Source organism: Rhodamnia argentea, chromosome 7 (assembly GCF_020921035.1).
Source record: "Rhodamnia argentea isolate NSW1041297 chromosome 7, ASM2092103v1, whole genome shotgun sequence".
NCBI lineage: Eukaryota > Viridiplantae > Streptophyta > Magnoliopsida > Myrtales > Myrtaceae > Rhodamnia > Rhodamnia argentea.
The window spans coordinates 13291970-13311688 of record NC_063156.1 but is presented as its reverse complement, the minus strand read 5'-3'; the positions used below and the strand labels follow the sequence as shown (position 1 = coordinate 13311688).

Genomic DNA, 19719 nt, shown 5'->3' with positions numbered 1-19719 from the left:
GTCATGTAGAAAAGTCGTATTTGGAGCCGATGTATTGGATTTAACATGTCGCGATTGAATCCATCATTGTACACCGGCTATAGAACATTTATCCCGGAAGGTAAAACCATCCCACCATTTAATTTTAAACCTTCGGGACAGAATTACAAAGGTAGACCCGTGTGTGCCTACTTGATATTCAAAATCCCAAGCCGGAACCCAGGAGATCCGGAAAGTGGTTGAGAAAAGTAGAAAAGCTGGATACGTCTTTTCTACGGGAATCGGTGTGTAGGAAGATTTAAAAATGCGGTATGATTCAAAAATGGTTTGGGGGAGTACGTCGGTAAGTGGTCCAAAATGATTCCACCACCGTATAAACCAGTATGGCAGTTTTGTAATATCAAAATTGTCTTTAAAATAGAACAACCATGTGTGTGTTCTATTGGGATTCTGTCTGAAAAAGGCATTCCACCAAGCTTGTTGATAGTCAAAATAGGTAAAAGTAGGTCTATGAGAAAGAATTTCAGTCAACTTGGCATTAAATTTGATTGAGGTCCGGGGAGAAAGATCCCAATCAGAAGGGTGAATGACCCTTGTAATCTTTGCAATGGAGTAGTTTATAATGTCTGGATTCCGATTATCGGCAAAATGTCGAAATTTCACCGATTCTGTTTGCGTCAAAATTCTTTCATAAAAATTAATTGTCTTCAAATTGTCATGAGGAATATAAAAATGGTTTTCTCCAAACATATTTTTTGCAAAAATATAAGGGTCTTTGTGGTAAAAATCCTTTTCAACTGTCAAAATTTTCTCCAAGTGTTTGGGGAACCATTTAGATTTACTCTTAACAGTTTTTTGAAGGGCTGGCGAAGTCAGAAGAACCACCCCACTTAAAATATTTTTTGGTTTTAAAGGTGAAGGAGACTGTACCTCTTCCCGGATTGCAACTTCGTATCCCAGTCGCTTGAGAAATTCCGGAGGGAGCATGGCGAGTTTGTCAAAAGGGATAAGGGCCGAGGGTGATTCTCCCGAGCCCGTTGGTTTTAAAAATTTAGTCGAGGATGGTTGTCCTGGTCCGGAAGGTAATTTCGGTTGTGGTTGAGTCAAAGTCTTCTCCGAAGACCGGGTGGCTTCAAGCCGCCTTCGGATGGGGGTCATTTTTGCAGGAATTATTTGGCTTTCCGTCGGGGCGGGAGCTTTGCTCTTGCCTTTGTCTTTTTTGGGGGCATGGTTGGGGATTCTTTCCCTGTAAAAATTCGCGAGTGAGGAAATCAGGAAGAGAGTTTGAATCCCCGTGTATGAATTCAATGTCAAAGTCAAAGACGGAGAGGATGGTTTGCCATCGTGCAAAAATCTGTTTAGAGGCAATATTTAAAATATCCTTTTGCAAAATGTCCTTTGCAGATTTACAATCAATTCTTAAAAGAAATTTTTGGTTTAAAAGGTCACCTTGAAATTTAGAAATGGAAAGAACAATAGCAAGGATTTCTTTTTTAATAGTGGAATAATTCTTCCGGGTATCATTCCAGTGTTTAGAAATAAATTGCACAATTTGTTCTTTTCCAAGGTCATTCTTTTGTTTTAAAATACCTCCATATCCAATATCAGAGGCATCGGTTTCTACAATTTTAAAGGCAAAGGGGTCAGCAAGATGTAAACAAGGTATTTCTTTTACCAATGTTTTAATCTTGCGAACAGTGTCGAAATGTAAATTAGTCCAAGGGACTGGATTTTTCTTTAAACTTTGGTGTAAAGGTTTGCAAATAATATTAATATTTGGGATAAAGTCAATAACATAATTCAAAGATCCAAGAAATCTTTGCAACTGGGTCTTGTCTTTAATATCGCCTGGGAATTTGTCGGAAAATTGAATAGAACGTTCGATGGGTATGATGGTACCACGTTCAATATAATGTCCAAGAAATCTATCTTTGTCTGAAATAACAAAATCTTTGTTGGAGACAAAGCTAATCCACTTTGTTTGGTAATTTTCAAAAATTGATTAACATGTTTAAAATGGGAATCAATATCGGAAGAGAAAATCAAAACGTCATCAATGTAAACAATGATATAATCAAAATAAGGATTAAAGATATCATTCATAATTCTTTGAAATTCAGAAGGGGCATTCTTTAATCCGAAGGGCATAACATTCCATTCAAATTGGTCAAAAGGCACAGTGAAGGCCGTCTTATAACGGTCATTTTCAGAAATTTGAATCCGCCAAAATCCAGATTTCATGCTAAATTTAGAAAATATCTTAGAACGACACAATCTATTTAAAAGGTCCTTTTTGTTGGGGATCGGGTATCGAATCCATTTTAAAGCAGAATTTAAAGGTTTATAATTCACAACAAGTCCGGGGACTCCACGTTCTAATTTTGCATTTTTATTGACGTAGAAAGCGGAACAACTCCATGGAGACTTGCTTTTTCGGATTAAACCTTTTTGTAAAAGATCTTCAATTTCTTTTTTGCATAAAGTCAAAAGTTCAGAATTCATTTGTGAAGGTCTTGCCTTCGTAGGGATAATTTTTTTCAGAAAAATCAGGTTCATAAGGTAAATCAACAATATGTCGCTTCCTATTCCAGAAAGCATTTGGAAGAGTGGAACAGACTTCTCTTTTCAATATATTTTCTAAAAGAAGGATTTTTTGTTTTATATCGGGATGAACTATCCTCTGTTCAATCCTTTTATAATCCAGTTCTTCTTTTAAAAATAAAAGGCGAGATTCCTTATCTCTAATAAGACAATTAATCTCTTTGATAGATTGTTCCTGCAAAATATTTAAATTCCTCGTCTGAGGTTTAGAAATGAAATGAAAAGTAATTTTATTTCCCAAAGTGTCGATCTCAATTCCTTCCCGAGTTACCATGAAGGGTTGAATTAAATTAATAAATGGGGTTCCCAAAATAACATTTTGTCTTAAGTCCTTAGCCAATAAAAATGAAGTCTTTAAGGAAATATTGTCTTTGATAATCAAAACTTCCGGGAGTTTATAGCGAATGTTCAAATGTCCTCCCGGAGCAGTTTTCAATGCTTCAATAGTTTTGTCAAAATATTTAGTTGGGATTAGACCTTCTCGAATGCGGTTTAAGTCCGCACCAATGTCAAAAAGGGCAGTAGTGTTTAATTCAAAATCATGGATTTTAATAGAAATATTAATTATCCATTTCTTTGAGGTAACTTCAGAAAGTAAGTGAAGAAAAGATGAATGGTCTGTTTCTTCAGGTTTTCCATTTTCAGTTTCCTTTTTCTTTAAAAGCTGTTTCTTGAATTCTAAAAATTCTTGATGCTGCTCAATTTGATTTATTTTGAGAAAACGAATTTCCTTTTTTAATTCATTTATCTCAAACTGCAGATCATTAGAATTTGTTGGTCGAGAAAACTGTTTCTTTCCTCTATTCAAAATATTAGTTAGATTGTAAGGATTGTCAAAAGGTTTTAAAGTGGAAATTTTTGTTTTTTGAAAACTGTTCATGGCAATCTCAGAATCAGAAATATTATCAATTCTATCTAAAATTTCTTCTTCATCCTTAGTCAAAACGCAAATAACCTTTGAATCCTTCTCGGGGTCCTTAGGTTCCTCAATATCAGAGTCAAAAAGATTAGCAAGTTCATCAAACTGGAGACCATCGTCATTATCCTCTGGTTCGAAGAAATCAAAGGTCTCACTTTCTGAATCAATCATGAGTTGGTTTAACTGGTCAAGGGTTTCCTCGTCTAATTCCAACTCATTAATCCTTTTGAAAACTTTGCAAAATTTTCGGGTATGTCCCTTTTTCCCGCAATTAAAGCAAGTGAAATTTGAGAAATCCTTTCTTACAACTTGTTTTTTGGAGTCAAAATTTTTCTTTTTAGAAAACTTATTAGGTTTTCTAGTAAAATTTTTCTTTTTCTTTTGTTCAGTTTTCTCGGGAGGGCAATTTCCTTTGCACTTTGAGGTCTTTTTTGAAGAAAAGTCATAAGAAGGGTCATACTGTCTACAAAAGTCTCCTAATCCTTTGTTACCGAGAGATTTTTCTTTTTTAAGTTGTTTTTGCAACTTAATGTTATTACACATTTCAGAACCAGTCTTAAAAACATAGGAAACAAGTTCACCATAAGAAAGGATGTTAAAAGGTATTTCTTCGCCGAACTACTCTCGTATACGCTTTCGGACTTGGTTTCCAATAAGGATAGGGAGACCGGCAAGGAATTTCTCTTTCCCGAATGGTTGGTTGCAATCTGGTCGGAGCAAAACACGTTGGAAGAATTCGTCTTTGTATTGTCGGAACTCACCTAAGGATCTACATTTTAAATTTGAAAGAAGATCCTGGTTGTGATCACGAACAACATAAGGGTCACCAATGAAATGTTGAGAAATAGAATAGATTAAAGTTCAAACTGCGTCTTGGATCATTTGTCCTTGGTCATCGAAAATAGTCCGGCCGTTTTCTTCAATTTTGACTACATTCAAAATCTGGTTTCGTTGGTCTTCGATGAAATAATTATCCCACCATCCTTTTAAAGTTCCCGAAAAGCCGGCTATAATCATAAAAGCAATTTGCTGGTCTGTTGTGTCTGGAATGGTTTTGTAAGTTGTTGCAAGCATAACCATTTGATTTAAAACTTGAATTAAGTTTGCTTCAGAAACACCATCGTTGTTCCATTCATAAATCGCGTCAGCAGAATATTTGTTCCGGAATCTAGTCGAAGATTCTTCTTTGACGAGATCCGGAGGAGTGGCTCGAGAATAGTAAAGTTTCTGGGGTTCTTTCCAAGATAGCCTGTTGATCCGAGGACTATCTTCGGAATCTAACGTAGAAATCTTTGGAGTGTCAGAAAATTGATCACAATCTAAAACGGCAACTTCTTTTGGACTAGAAATAGTTAAAGGTTTTTCAACCTTTGGTGTGCTCAAAACTGGTTGAGGAACAGGGATGTCTGCAGTCTTTTGCTTTCTTTCCTTTTCTCTTAAAAAGAAATTTCTTTTTTCTTGAAGGGCTTCATAAAATTCTTTGCTGAATTTCTTTGGCATCTCAAAATTCTTAAAAAGAGGTTGTTTTAAATTATAAGAAGAAGAAGCAGGCTAGATAGGATTGGAGAATGAACGAGGAGAGATCGTAGAATCGAGAGTCATTTCGATCCTACTCAATTGTTCTCCTATCATGTGGATATGTTGATTTGCAAAATTGTTTTGTTCAATAATTTTTTTGAATTCTTTTTTTTGGTTTGAAATCCTTGTCTTCGTCACAAGGTTTTTTAAAAGGTGCAGCTGGAATGATCTGAGTCCTATAATCAATATTAATTTTTCTCAAAGGGGGGTGATTAGATTCAATCTCATGACCATCGTCTAATCTCCATTTAAAAATTTTGTTAATGTTAAAAACCTCTCTTTGTTCAAGAAAATGGTTTTCAAACCAATCAAAGAAAAACATATGCTCTCCTAACTGTCCTAGGAATTCATAATATTGATCTTTGATTTTTAAAGCTTGGGTTTTGAATTTGTCAAAAAAAAAAAAACCAGTTTCTAATCTCAGTATTATAATCAGAATTAAATTCTTTGCTTAAAACAATTCGGTCCGGTTCAAAATCCTTTTCTAAAGCGTGTAGATCGGGGTCTTCATCTTGCTCCATTTGGGAAGGAGTAGGTTCAAGAGATCCCGGATCCGTTGTTGGTAAACAGGTCTTGCAATTCCCGAGCCTATGTCGAGACCGCTAATGTTTAAATTAGAATTTAAAGGAGGAGTACTTGGAGTTGCATGTCCTTGTGCTTGAGAAATGGAATCACCTTGGCTGCTTTCCGGAATAGTGATAACAGGAGGTAGATTCGGTCTTAAATCAACAGATCTCAGGGAAGAAGAACTGGAAAAAGAAGGTCTTGAAGAGACATGAGTTGAGAAATCAAAAGATCGTCGAGGAAATTGGATGGTCACTCTTCCTTCAGGATGTTGAACAATGTTCGTCGGATTTTCATTTCGGATAATGGGACGTGGTATCGGGTTTTCAATTTCCCATTGATCCAGCAAAACAATGTCATTCCAAGAAATGGACTTTGGAATTATGCAATTTGATTTTTTAATGTCGGTTGTCAAAAGTAGGGTTTCACCTTTAGATGCCGAGTTTAAAGAGTGAACGTCAAAAGCGGAACTCGTCGCCTTGTAATGTACTTTGTAAATGAGAGAAAGTGGAATAGATTCGTCATCTATCACATAATTATGGGTCTTGATTTGCAAAACTAGTGACTTCAAAATGTTCTTGTCTCTTAAAGAAACAAAGAAGTTAGGAAAACAATCAAAATGAATTGGTCCATTACACAAAGAAGTCTCAATAGTTGCCAAAATTGAATCTTCATAACGCAAAAGTCCGGAGTCACGCAAAACAAGCAAAATCGAGGTGTTCAATCCTTCCTTTAAAAGCGGCTTAATGCCAACCTGAACCATTCCAAAATGAAGATAGTTGTATTTTTGGGCATGTCTTTTAACAGAGTCTTTATTCAAAAGGGGAATCAAAGAATATGCAGAATTAAGAGGAATGTCGCGTTCCTCGGTTGTAATCACATAGTCAGAAGATTTAAAGATCTTTCGAAATGAGGATTGTTCATAAATCTGGTCATAACGAACTTTGGGTATTTTCCAATTTTTAATGGATTTGTTAAAGTCTTCAATAGTAATCTGTTCTCTATGCAAGGGTCCTTCGATCCGAGAAACCTCGGATATCGAACCCGAAGAGGAAGAATTAGTACGTCTTAAAAGATTCATTTTATATAAATTATGCTTTCCAAATACTTGATCGGTTCCTCAAAGCCTTGCTGACCAAGGGTCTTACGCACCTCTGCTGGGACCACAGTGGCATACCAAAGGTATCCCCTTTCAAGTACTTTTTCCGCAAAACTTTTATAAAACTTCACTCAAAAACATACTAATTACTCCTCTCCCATGGCTCTGATACCATACAGGGACCGATACCATACAAGGACTATTGCCAAAATACATACATATATATATATATATATAAAACTTATTGCTAAAATGCAATTAAGTCATTGCATGGGGCCGGCGAGGCCTCGCCTAGCTGGCGAGTGCCAGCGACCTCTGTCGGCCCCTCCGGCGATAGGCAGTGACGGCGGCGGTCACGCCTCACCGACAAGGCCCCGCCTTGCCCCGCCTCTTTTTTTTTTTTCAGCTTCATCTTTTTAAAAAAGTTTAGTCTTATTTATTAATTATTAATTTGATTTAAATAAGATTTAGCAAATAAAGTAATAAAGAAAATGCCAAATCAGATAGAGAAATTAATTTTAAAATGCAACGTCAGTATTTTTCATCAAACAAATTAATCATGTTAACGGAAAAATTTGATTGCACCAATTTGACAAATTTTAGGACTTGATTACATTTTGTAAAGTTTTAATACTTAATTGCACTTACGAGATGAGTTTTAAAACTTCTAGTACACTTATTCAATGTCAATCATTCTTAAGACTTAGTATAAATCCCATCGACGGGAAAATTTGTAATAACGAAGACGGGTGAAAACAAACCCAAATCTTTACTAGCTTGACGCAACATATCCTCGCACGAGCATAGAAAACATAACGGGACAATGCTCGGGTTCTCGTAAATCAAGAAGCAACGAAAATGAACTGAAATTTAAAATTCTGCTCAAATCAGCTACTGTTGCCTCAAGACTCAAGAGTTCCCTCATGTCTCGAAAATCTACTTAAGCCACTGAATTTTGCCTCAAGATTTTAGTAGATTTGTCATGATTGTACCGGTCTGAGGTTTTTATAACCCGATAATTAATTTGAAATAAATATATCACGGGACGCATTTTTTTGTAGTACTAATCCTTTACAGATGTATAAGAAAATATTCCTTTTGGAGCTAACAACTAGCAAACAATATGTTGGCCCTGTTTGGTTCAGCATTTGGTCAAGGAACTTTGAGAAAATGCAAATACCTTTAGGCTAAAGGCCTTTTTCAAAATGCAAGTAGTGTTTGGTAAAGTGTATTTTAAAAACACATTTGGAAAGTAACTTTGACGTAAATGTTGTTTGGTGAAAAATAAATTTTGTAAAATATTTTTTCTTTTTGAAAAAAAGGCGGCGGCAACCGGCGGCGGTGACGACCGGCGGCCGGAGGCGACCGGCAGCCATGGCGACCGACGGCGACGGGCAGCGGGCAGCGACGAGCGGCGACGGCCGATGGCAGCGACCGGCAACCAATGGATGATGGCGGTGGGTGACGGTGGCAAGCGAAGGTGACAAAGTTAAAATAATAAAAAAATTAGTTGCATTTGAGATGTAATTGTATCTCCCAAAAGTGAGCCAAAAAATAAACCAAATACCATTTGCATTTGGCCAATGGACTTTAGAGCTCCAATGCTCATTTGAAATGCTGAACCAAACAGGGCCGTTATCCTCTACTTAAATCCCACACTCCTTATTAAGGAGGCTTGGTACGATGTCTTGGGAGGCTAAGGCCCGTGCTAGCCCCATGGACCTGGTCTCTTCACAAACATAAATAGTGGTTACAACACGAAGGTCGACCAAAGATATCATTGCCATGTCCAAGTCGTCAAACTCAAGGGTTCGATGCCCAAATTAGGGCTGAGCATGATGAACGGCCAGGTTAGTCCAATTCCTAGAGGCTTCAATTCGGTTTCCGATTCCATTTCCATAAAATTGGAACCGGTGGAACCTGACCGCTTAAGTGTTTTTAATTTATCTTTTTAATAGCTTAAATATAAAAACAAACTTAATTTAGTCTCCTTCGTTTTATCTTTCCGTACATCACATCTTTGTGAATGAGAATAGACCTCGACTTGACAAGTCATTCTCTATCATTGTGTCTCTTGATCCATGTGGGACACTAAAGAGATAATGACTTGCTATGTGGGACACTAAAGAGAGATTGCAAGTCACGATAGTAGTATCTCACATCGACCAGGGGACACAACGAGAGAGAGTGACTTGCTAAAGTTATTCTCTTAGCAAGTTTATGGCAAGTTGTTCTTTCTTTCTATTGTCATTTTATGGTCCCACATCGACAAGGAGACATAATGAGAGAGAATGACTTGCTATAAGATGGCAGGCATAACTCACTTATTTTAATCTTCGACTAGTTGCATTGGACCGTCAGGACCAATCCGATCCTCGTTCCCGAAATTGGGAACAGGTCCGAGTCCTAGTTCCTATGCACAATCAAAGCAAAGTCATTTGTTTTATGTCAAGTGTTTTCGCCTAATTCAATGATTTGAAAATTTACAAAGTTCTTGAGCCTTCAGGGCATACTAGCATCCATTTACTCTTGATTCGCAATCAAATATGATGATGACTTTTATTATTAGTCTGAATTGTTGGGAGTACGCAGCAGAAGCTCGATACCTTTCGACCGGGGAGATTATCAAGAGAGAGCTCAAGTCCTAGCTCGTCGACATATCCAATTGAATCCACCTTCACTCAATAGCTTAAGCCAATAAGTTATGCTCAACAACACATCAGTTCTCCGATATGGGACTTCTCTAACACAATTCACACGTGACCAAACACCGGAACAGATTGGAGTGGATCATCAATTAACCATCGATTCTGATACCATTTGTTGGAAATGCGCAATGTAAGTCCGATACCTTTCGACTGGGAAGATTGCTAAGAGAGAGGCCAAGTCCGAGCCCGTCAATTTATCCAGCTGGACCCACCTTCACTCAAAAACTTAAGCCAATGAGTTATGAGACAACTATGATTTATTAACTGTTCAACGACATATCAATTCTCCGATGTGGGCCAACTAGAATTTGTTAACCGCTCAACGACATATCAATTTGCCGATGTGAGACTTATCTAACATAATTCACACGTGCATCCGAACACGAATCATCGAGTATAAGGTGATCGTGACCTTGCAAAAATCCACGTGGCAACCATATAATCATAGAGAAACCCTATATGCAGCCCTTATTCTCATTCAAATTTTTCAAATTTGTCTCTAAACAGTCTTTTCCTCATTTTGTTCAATAGCCAACGCGGCGAACTCTTCTTCTTCTTTTTTTCTTTTCCTTTCTATATCTCTCTCTTTCTTAAATAGCACCGTGTAGCCTCTTCGTTTTCTTTTATCTTCTTTTCTTATTCTTTGGGAGAAAAATAATATTGTTTAGATCTTTATGTTCAAATTTATAGTGTTATTTTTTGTTTTTGTTTTTTCAAGGTTATCATCTCTTTCTTGTTGGCAAGTCTTCTCCATTTTCACTCGTCTTTGTTGGGAAATGTGATGTTATGTGTTTTGGCTTGGGAAATCTTCTTCTAGTTCTAAGCATTTGCATGTGCTCCCATGGAAAAACTTTAGCTGAAGGCCTGACAATGATGGGTTTTTCCAATCTAGAGAGAACTTGGCGGAAAGCTATGAATGCATTCTTAGATGTACTCGGTGCACGTGAGCTTAGAGCATCCCAATCCTTAGATTATGTTGGTCCAATGGGGGACTTACCGAAATCAAAAGTTCGAGTGTATCGAGCTCACATGCACTCGGAGCATCTCAGAATTTTTCGATGTCACGGAATCTTGAATGTACACTATGAGGAGTAAGATTGGTGAACTCCCTTTCTTTGAATTGACCAATTGGGGTTTATGTTGAGACAATCTTTCACTTCACCACACTTCATAGAGGCGGTGGGTTTCATTTTCTTGGCCACAACCCATCGGCAACGTCCCTCGTGAAGCACCGTTAGTGCATCTCTGGCCGGTCGTTCATACGTCAACCTTGCTAGCATTTTTTATCCTCGTTTGCCCTATATGAGGATGCTGCCTCTCCTCCTGATTCTTGTCACCGGCTCATCCCCACCTTGTCTCATCCCAGTCCTTATCTCCGGCGACTCCTCTCAGACTCAACTCCACCTCCTTATCCGATTAAGAGTACCACTCAAAAAGAATTTTAAAAAAAATGGTTAATGCTATGGAAAACCCAAATTGGTACACTTGTGACAAATTTACTTCAAATTATTTTTTTGACCACAAAAAACCCTAAAATGGTATAACTGTGATAAATTTACCCCAAACTAATTTTTTTACCACAAAAAATCCCAAACTGGTACATATATAACAAATTTACTTTCTGTTAGTTTCCGTCAAATTGAGTTAATACCACAAAAAATCTCAAATTAATACACATGTAATAAATAGAGGGTAACATATACATTGGACAATTGTCACGTGTCGTTCAACTCGGTAATTTGACAGTAAAATTTAACGGAAAGTAACAAAGGGTAAATTTGTCACAACTATATCGAGTTGGGGTAAATTTATCACATATATACCCGTTTGAGATTTTTTGTGGTAAAAAAATAATTCGGGATAAATTTATTATAGATATATCAATTTGAAGTTTTTTTTTTATGGTATTAACCTTAAAAAAAATGTTTCCTTTTGTTTATTGGATAAAAACAATAACTGTATTACCTAACAATTCCCGTCATAATTCCCCACCTCAAAACAGTAGTGCACCCCGCATCGTGCAGAGTCTCTTCACCACTGAACCATTCCCACCTCCGCCCCCACAACGCACTCCACAGTCCTCCAAAGAAGGAGCCACCGCCCCCAACCCAACGATGGCCGGAATTCTGAACATGGCTCAACCGCCACTCTTGAGGCCATTCTCGCGCCACCGCAGAACAGTCAAACCCCCTATTTCTGTTAGCGCCAGGGCGTCGAGTTCCGATTCCCCTGAAACTTCCACACCAACCAAACCACCGAGTTCGTCGACGACTTTCGCTCCTCCTCCCAGTTTCAAGCCTCCCGAGCCGAAGCGATTCGGCGTAAGGCGGGACAAGGTTCTCGAGGTCTTGGGTGCGTCTCTCGCCCTAATCTTCCGATTGGGCACCGGCGTTTTTGTCTCCGGGTATCGGTTTTTCTCTGTTTCCTTACATTTTGTTGTGTTTGCCCAAAGTTTCGGTCTTTCGAGGCATGAGTTGGTGCCTTTAGCTGGTTGGATTGTTGAATTTGGATTTTCATAGTGTTAAATCGAAATGGGTTGTGTCCTTTCTGCTGTTATTCGTGGATCGTTAGTGTACTAGACTTGCTTTTGGCTTATGACGTTGTGGGGCTTGAAGAGTCGTTATTAGTTGCATCTGCAACATACGTTGAGCTATTCTACTATTTAAGCTTCGAACTGTTTGTCCAATCTTTAAAATAGACTGTTCAAACAACCAGAAACGTAACAGTAGACACTGCGTGAGTTTTGGATATTGTAGGGAAGAACTCATTGGAAATAGCTTATTGATTCTTTGGAAACCTAACAATAGATTTGTTGCATGATTTTGAGTTTATTATTGTTTATACTGGACTGTGGCATCTCATTCCTGCAATATGTCGTTTCTCTACTCAAGTTGATGTGAATGTCATCCAAATAATTTCCCCTGCAAATAGATGCCTTAATTTGATATGCAACTCAAGTAGTCCGTCGCAATCCATTTCGCATGGCATTATTGGCCGGTTGTATATAAACAGGTTTATGACCCAAAGTTCTTGCCACTCGCCAGAATCTGCAACCAAATGACGAACTCCATTTAAGCAAAGCAATTGAAATCATTAAGCACCCGCCACAAATTTTTGCCCTCGTTCCTTCAAACTTTGTATTGTGGCTTTGTGACTAAGGATGAATGAAAGACCTTGTAGTACACAAAAGGTGCACAATGAACCCAAGTATGAAGGTGGAGTTCATACTGGAGACACTGTCGGTTAATACAAGGTGTTTTATTTTTCTTTTTAACTTTTTGAATTTGATTACCTATACCTAATTTTCTTCCCTATTGGAAATATGAAGTGACAATGTTTGGTAATATCGGGATGGTTCTTTTTGTTCTAATGTGTTCAGTAACACCTATAACAAATGCTTCTTCGGCCTTTGAAAAGAGAAGGAATAGAGGTACCCAAATGAACTTATCAGGAATTGGACAGTTCTGCGTGGGAGGAGTTTAATGGAGATACCTAAATGAGATATTCGTTCCTTATTTATTGAAATTGCTGGATCAGAATAAGTCATCTGTTTCTTCACCCTTTCACAATAAATGAGATTTCACATGGGGAGTACAGGACACTTCAGATTGCAATGACCGGGTGATATGATTCAGTTATGGCCCAAATAGTCAAATGTCCTGTCTTCATTTATTTTACGAAAAAGATCAGAACTAAGTAACTATGATTACATAGTGGGAGACTTAACACACTCTTCATCTGGTAAAAAAGATGCGACGCATGTAGTAATCACTAAAGCATATGGCGTTTATACCTGAATCTCTTTGATGTTGGTTTTGACTGATAAACTCAAGGTAAAAGGTCCTTGCATCTAGCTGAGTTTATGGTAATGGGCTTGTACCTTGCATCCTCAGTTTCTTAAAAGGTTTGTTAGAATGTGGCAGGTCATTTGAATCTGAACTTTGTAACACTTGTCATTTTATTACAGGTATTCTGCATCCTTTGCTTCTGAAAATGAGATTCCACCTGGGCAGTACGCTTTAGATATTGCTGGTGGGCTGTGGACACCTTTTTTCATTTAAGAGTAACTTCAGTTGCAACGTTGTTATCTAGCCACTTTTGGTCAATGTGTGTGAAAGTAAAATGCAGAAAAACCAAGTGCGAGTGTTACAGGTTTATCGAGCTACTACTTTAACACGCTTACTTTCTGATATGCGTATCTTTGTAATGTTCCACTTTAATAGGTGTGAAAATTAAGGAGACTTCAAAATTAGGTCCTCGACCAGAGAAGCCTATTGAAATTTACGAGTTTGAGAGGTACTCATGTTGGTATTTATCATTTAACTTATTCCTAGATCAGATGGACGATGGATGTCATTGTACTCATCAGATCTTCTCCCACTTTATGGGATGGCATGATCTTTTTCTCTTGGTATGATGTGCTTATAGCGATTTTCACTTGGTGCTTCAACAGACACATTCTAACAGTGTCTTTTTGTTCCTTTTCTCCTTTCCTTCTCTCCCCTCTCGTTCACCTGGGGAATGTATATGTGTGGATACGGATCACCAGCTGTCCTTTTTGTCGAAAGGTAAAATCTAGTCAACAATTTCCTCCTTAATGTTTCAATGGATATACATCCATTCTTTTGAGAAATATGCCTCTCCTTGAATGATTGATGGAACTAATAGCCAACTGGAAGTTGCCCTTAATGAGATACATTCCCCATTGATTTTGTGGTACCGAACTGTGCCATCTGGGAAGAAATTACACCATCTTTGTTAAAGGGAGATGAATTATTGTCATCTTCATTATTAACTGCTGAAATTTGGTAATGTTTTTCATAAATCCTCTAGTTAGACAAGCAACAATAATTAGTAAAATTTGCAGCTCTAGTTTTGCTTTTCTTTGAAAATCCATAGATTGTGCTTTTCTTTGATGTGCACCTTAAGTCTCGAATTCTGGATGCATTATTCAATTGACACTTCCAATCAACAACAGGTTAGGGAAATTGTTGCAGTATTGGATCTTGATGTTATATTCTACCCATGCCCACGAAATGGTCCAAATTTCCGTCCCAAGGTGGTTCAGATGGGCGGGAAAAAACAATTTCCATATATGGTATTGTACTTTTCTTCTCAAGGTTATCACCCTGGTGTCAATTAAGAAAAGGATATAACTTCCCTGAATGGACAGGCTGATACTCGTTGCTATGAATTTTTTATGCTGAAGCATTACATGTAAGATTTCTAGTATTAAGGAGCACATTTTGAGAAAGTATGAGAAAGATCATGAACTAAAATAGTTAATGAAGCTTTGTTGCTTAAATCTAAAGCGGCATAATGGGTAATTTGCCCTCAGTTTCGGGACTCTGTATCCAGCAAATGACAAAGCATAATCTTTTTCTGATACCCTTGGATCACTCTTATGACCACTTCCCAACCAAATTCCATCCATTTCCAACGGAATACTGATTTTTAATTATGTTCATCTCTTAGCATCTATCTCACATTGCAGCTAATAATGAGGGGTGAGTGGCATCTAAAGGATCCTGGATTTCAATTAGTATTTCCTTTTTCCTCTTTGCAGGTTGATCCGAACACTGGGGTTGCAATGTATGAATCGGATGACATAATCAAGTATTTGGTAACAAAATATGGTGCGTGCTAGCATAATTTCCTCTTCTGAGTATGGTTTTCTCCGAAATTATTTGCCTCTCCTCTTCTGTTATTCACTTATGTAGTTGTTGAACAGTGTAAATTTTGAAGTTGGATATTATTGCATGCTTAAAGCAGGAGTATATTCTCATGCAAAAGTTCCAGAGATCATATGATGCCCCTGTGAGATAATGCTTTTGCGATATTCTTGTTTTTGAGGATATATGTCAACCTTTATTATGAAGGGCCAGAAAACTTAGAGAAAAATTTACTAAGAAGTGTGAATGCGTGAACAAGTTGCAAAGTCGCATGATCACTTTTCGCATCTTGTCTACTTTTTCCCTATTTCCAGATGTTGACGTTATTCTCCTGAAGAATACCTACACTTCACCAGTATCAAACCAGTTATTACTTCATATTAGAGTCTCCAGTTGCCCCCCGTTGCTCAACCCAGAAGCCTCCCTAGCACACCTAGCTTTCCAATCTCTTGCCAGCCCTTCATTATGTTTTTTACCTCTATCTTTATTTCCATTTCAACCGTGCCCATTTTTAGACAGAATAGTACTAACTTGTAGCACTTGAGTCTCTTTCAACTATTCCTTTTCCATATGTTACCACCATCTATTCATCTAGACCAGATTTTATCACAGAAAGTATAAAAGCATCCCCGTCAAAAGGCTCCCACAATGCAGGGGTTCGGGGAGGGTTTGATATACACAGCCTGTTGATCTTGACTGTTCTTGGCTTCATATTGCCTGTACTTTAGTTGTAGTTCTTGATTAACTTCATAATTTTTTAATCTACCCATCTTGATGATTCATCCCAGAATCTATAAAATTGACCCATGCTTGACTTCAGTTTGAAGCCACCTTTTCAATGAGAAATGTAAAATTGATAATCCGTTAGAATAATGATCTGATCTATCCAACATCTAGCCTTCTCTGTTAGTTCCAATTTTTACGCATCGAGCTTGCTCTTTCGAAGCATTGACTCACTTTCAATCAACTGGTCTTGGCCATCCTCTTCATAAATAGCAAATTCTTCTATCAATGTTTTCACTTATGATGATTTTTAAACTTGAGGTACTGGACTATTCTTCTTATTATGTCTCATTCTTTACTGAAGTACTACCCAGAAAATTTACTTTATTTTTCATTGATGTAGGTGATGGGAGTGTTCCTGTTTTGTTATCTCTAGGTCTTCTCACGGTTGACCTACTACTCTTAGTGGCTATTCTTGTGAATTTCCTGGATTCTTTTACAATTGTGTGATCTCATTTCCTCCATATCATCTGCATTGCAGACCCTGACTGAAGGATTTGCAATGATTGGTCGCATGGGAAAGGTGGCAATGCTAAATCATGTAGCTGTTCATTACATCTATTGTACTTGTATTATTGGCTCATCCCTCTCTTTTTTGCAGGGCTCGTCTTATTCACCAGCAAAACTACCACCAAAGCCACTTGAGATATGGGCCTATGAGGTTGGTATGGTTAAGTTGTCTTTTAATTTTATGAGGAGCAATGTAACATGGCTCTTGTTGATTATAGTTTGGTTGGAGTCATGCGGCGTCGTTTGTGCTTTTCAATTCCTGTTTTCTTCATTTGCTTTTTTGTTTCTGCAGTATATTTGACTTTGCCCCTAATTAGATTCTGGCCTAAACCTGTACTTGTTTGTAGCATGAGAACAAAGAGCTTTAAGTGATGGGAAGGAGATAAGAGCTTTACACAGAAATTTCAACCAGCGTCAAGGAATTTTCTCGAAGTGTTGATTATTGAACTCCTAAGATAAGAGGGATTTCACTAGGCCCACAGTAGAATGAGCTAATGCTTTACCAAGAAGAAGCATCTATTTAGTACCTCACCATGGGGCAAAGGGAGGAAAATCAAGTGCATCGATTAATCTTAGTTCCATATCAATTTGTCTTGAGTAGCCTCCGACCCTTTTGTTATATGTGCCTAATTCTGTAACTATTTCAATTGTGATTACTTCTTGCTCCTAAAAATTGGCCATCTGGTGAAGTTGCTGCGTTCAAAATTTCGAGCCACTTATCATAGAGCCCACGGAGTTGGCCAAGTACTTGAGAGATTAGCAAAATCTCCGACTAAAGAGAGATGCAATTGCATCTTGCCACTTGTCGAGTTCTATTATATGGGTTTTGAAATATTTACCCTCATTTCAGGGGTCTCCATTTTGCAAGCTTGTACGTGAAGTACTAGTGGAGTTGGAATTACCTCACCTTGTTCGCAGGTAATGGCTAAGTATTACTCTGGGAATACTTGCACTTCAGTGTTGCTGGCACACAGCGTTTATGGATTCCATTTACTTTATCTATAATTCCGCACCTTGAAAGTTGTCTTTGTCCTACAAAAGATGACTCTTGTATCTGCAGTAACATGATAGCTAAAAAGCAACTAGATGTGAAGGTTTTTGTACTATTAAAAAGACAGTAGCTCAGTTTTAATATCAGCCATCAGTGGTCTACCTAAATGCGAGTGCTGGAATGACAAAATTGTTAGTGTGCTCTCCATGTTTACTGGTGCTCATTGGACTGTCTTATCAACCTAGATCTTCGATTTTTCCTGTGAAATTCACTTGTACATGGTCGGTTGATTGTGAGTTACTAATTGAGTAATAATTCTTTAAACAACTTGCCAATTCTATGTCATCCGCACTTTGAATACCTTGGAGTTCAAAATTTCCTTGGCCACGTATCTCTTTATAAGCATTATTATGTTGTTCATCCTGAAATTGTACTTGAGTGAGCCCTAATTGGCACCTTATCCTTCTCAAGTCTACTCCTGGTTCATTCTGTTTACGCGCAATGTCTACCGGAATGTGCTGCCATAGTAAAACCTTTTCTCATTAAGTAATCTTGCATTTCATGCTTCAGTTGTGCCCGTGGCAGCCCAAAACGGCAAGTTCTCTATGAGAAAGCTGGGCATTTTCAGGTAATTAACCGGTGGATGAGTATCCATGTTTGTTAGCTCATTTGTCCATGAAGAATCCAAATTTGCTGAACGTCGAGTACTAAGAGGATTCCACATCTGCATGATGGTTGACAGGTACCTTATTTAGAAGACCCAAATACAGGGGTGCAAATGTTTGAAAGTGCAGAGATTGTGGAGTATCTTAGAGCTACCTATGCCCTTTAATAAGTGGAGCTATTATTACAAGTATTCATACACATTGAGTCTTCCTTTTATCTTCTAGTAACCGGCAGACATGTACTTTGCAATTTTAGATTGAAATGCCTGAAACTGATGCATGATGTAGGAAGCAGAAACCTGCTTCTGTTATGTTGTAATATATACATGCGGATATATGCGTGCATAAATACAAGCAGCAATGTTTACTGCCCTAGCTTTTGTAACTTGCTTCGTGCTTTTCTTTTTTTATCTTGGATGAATGTTGTTGAATCACAAGGCTGCTTTTATAGTATCGAGTAGTTCTAGAAAATGGCGTACTTCAATTTTGACGGGACAGTACTGTTGAATGCTGTCCATTTAGTGCTAACTAAAACAATGCACTAAAACAAGAGATGCTTGACTTTTTCTGGGGAGAGAGGAGTAACTCTTTCCTTGGTACGGGAATGGCGGATTGGATATGATTATTAGTTGAACATGACTTTCAGGGAAGTCATTAAAGACAGTCAAGTTAAATGTGGAGTGCCAACAATACGGTGCTTGCCCTGGCAGGGAAGTGATGGCGAGTTCCAACAGTGTCGACCCCAGCGGAATCAATCTCTTTATTTTTGAAGCGGACTGGAAGGGAGATACGAACCTGGAATGCTTTCTCCCAGGGCAATGAAATAGGATGGTGAAACAGAAAAAAAGGTGTGAAGACGACCACTTAAAAAGGAGGCGAAAGAAAGCGGTGTGAAGACCACCACTTCAAAAAGAGACATCTCTTTAATGGCGTGCCGATAAGTGGTGGCGCTGGCCTTATCCTATGTGCACAGAAGATGGAATCTGCCGAGACATACTCTGTTGGTTGGTTCGTCATGAACGATTTATTGGATAAGTTGGTGAAGAGAGCAAAACACTGTACAATACCAAGGTCGTATCTGTACAGTTACTAGGTCTTGCTCGAGAAGGCCTCTTGGGCCGACATAAGTCCCGTGTAATTTCTCGGCACTGTGATCAGACAAGTTTGACAAGTACGTCTGTCATAAACGAAGAGCACACAAGGAATTTCATGATCTACTTGCTTGCTGCTCTAATTTCTTGAAGTCTCCATGGCTTTCCTTTGATTGCACAGACCATGGACTGGGAAAGGAAAATGTGACCTGACATGGAGAGTGGAATATGGTGGGGGACATGAAAGTAAACTGCAAAGTTGACCCAAGCTTCCTTTATCTCAGAGAATCTTCTTATCCTCTGTTTCTGAAGCTCAGAAGAAAAGAGTTGTCCTAGAGTTTTGTGAATGCTGTTGGCCCATATTTTGTGGCACTTGGGGCGTGATGTGTTTCATCAGATGGCCATATAGTTAGATCTGCACCCACCATAGTTAAAAAAAACAGGATCTCTTCTGAAGTGCGATTATATATTTTCTTCTTCTTTCGGTGGGATGATGAGGCATTTGATGCCCTGCCCTTTCTTTATGGCATTTTCATGAGTTAAAACAAGGTCTCCTTTG

At 38.2% G+C, this 19719-nt stretch overlaps 1 protein-coding gene across 2 annotated transcripts; it reads left to right on the top strand.

Annotated features, from left to right (window-relative positions):
* Positions 1-11449: 11449 nt before the first annotated feature.
* On the top strand, positions 11450-18444 carry LOC115741932. 2 transcript variants are annotated; one of them, XM_048283031.1, is made up of 12 exons: positions 11450-11852; positions 13416-13456; positions 13672-13744; positions 13998-14016; positions 14427-14546; positions 15015-15084; positions 16247-16290; positions 16385-16426; positions 16505-16564; positions 17264-17331; positions 17975-18032; positions 18147-18444. In XM_048283031.1, exons 1-12 carry the CDS (start codon positions 11563-11565, stop codon positions 18234-18236), a joined length of 975 nt encoding a protein of 324 aa, XP_048138988.1. In that variant the 5' UTR covers positions 11450-11562; the 3' UTR covers positions 18237-18444. The 2 variants fall into 2 exon arrangements, with proteins under 2 accessions (XP_048138988.1, XP_030531830.1); XM_030675970.2 differs by having other exon boundaries at positions 11451-11852; positions 13416-13480.
* Positions 18445-19719: the final 1275 nt, after the last annotated feature.

What these genes read in the sequence shown, in the direction of transcription:
- LOC115741932 (XM_030675970.2), top strand. Translation starts at nt 11,563, where the DNA reads ATGGCCGGAATTCTGAACATGGCTCAACCGCCACTCTTGAGGCCATTC. An exon ending in GTATTTGGTAACAAAATATG is followed by an intron (nt 15,085 to 16,246) that starts GTGCGTGCTAGC and finishes TCATTGATGTAG; the next exon opens with GTGATGGGAGTGTTCCTGTT. An exon ending in TTACCTCACCTTGTTCGCAG is followed by an intron (nt 17,332 to 17,974) that starts GTAATGGCTAAG and finishes TTCATGCTTCAG; the next exon opens with TTGTGCCCGTGGCAGCCCAA.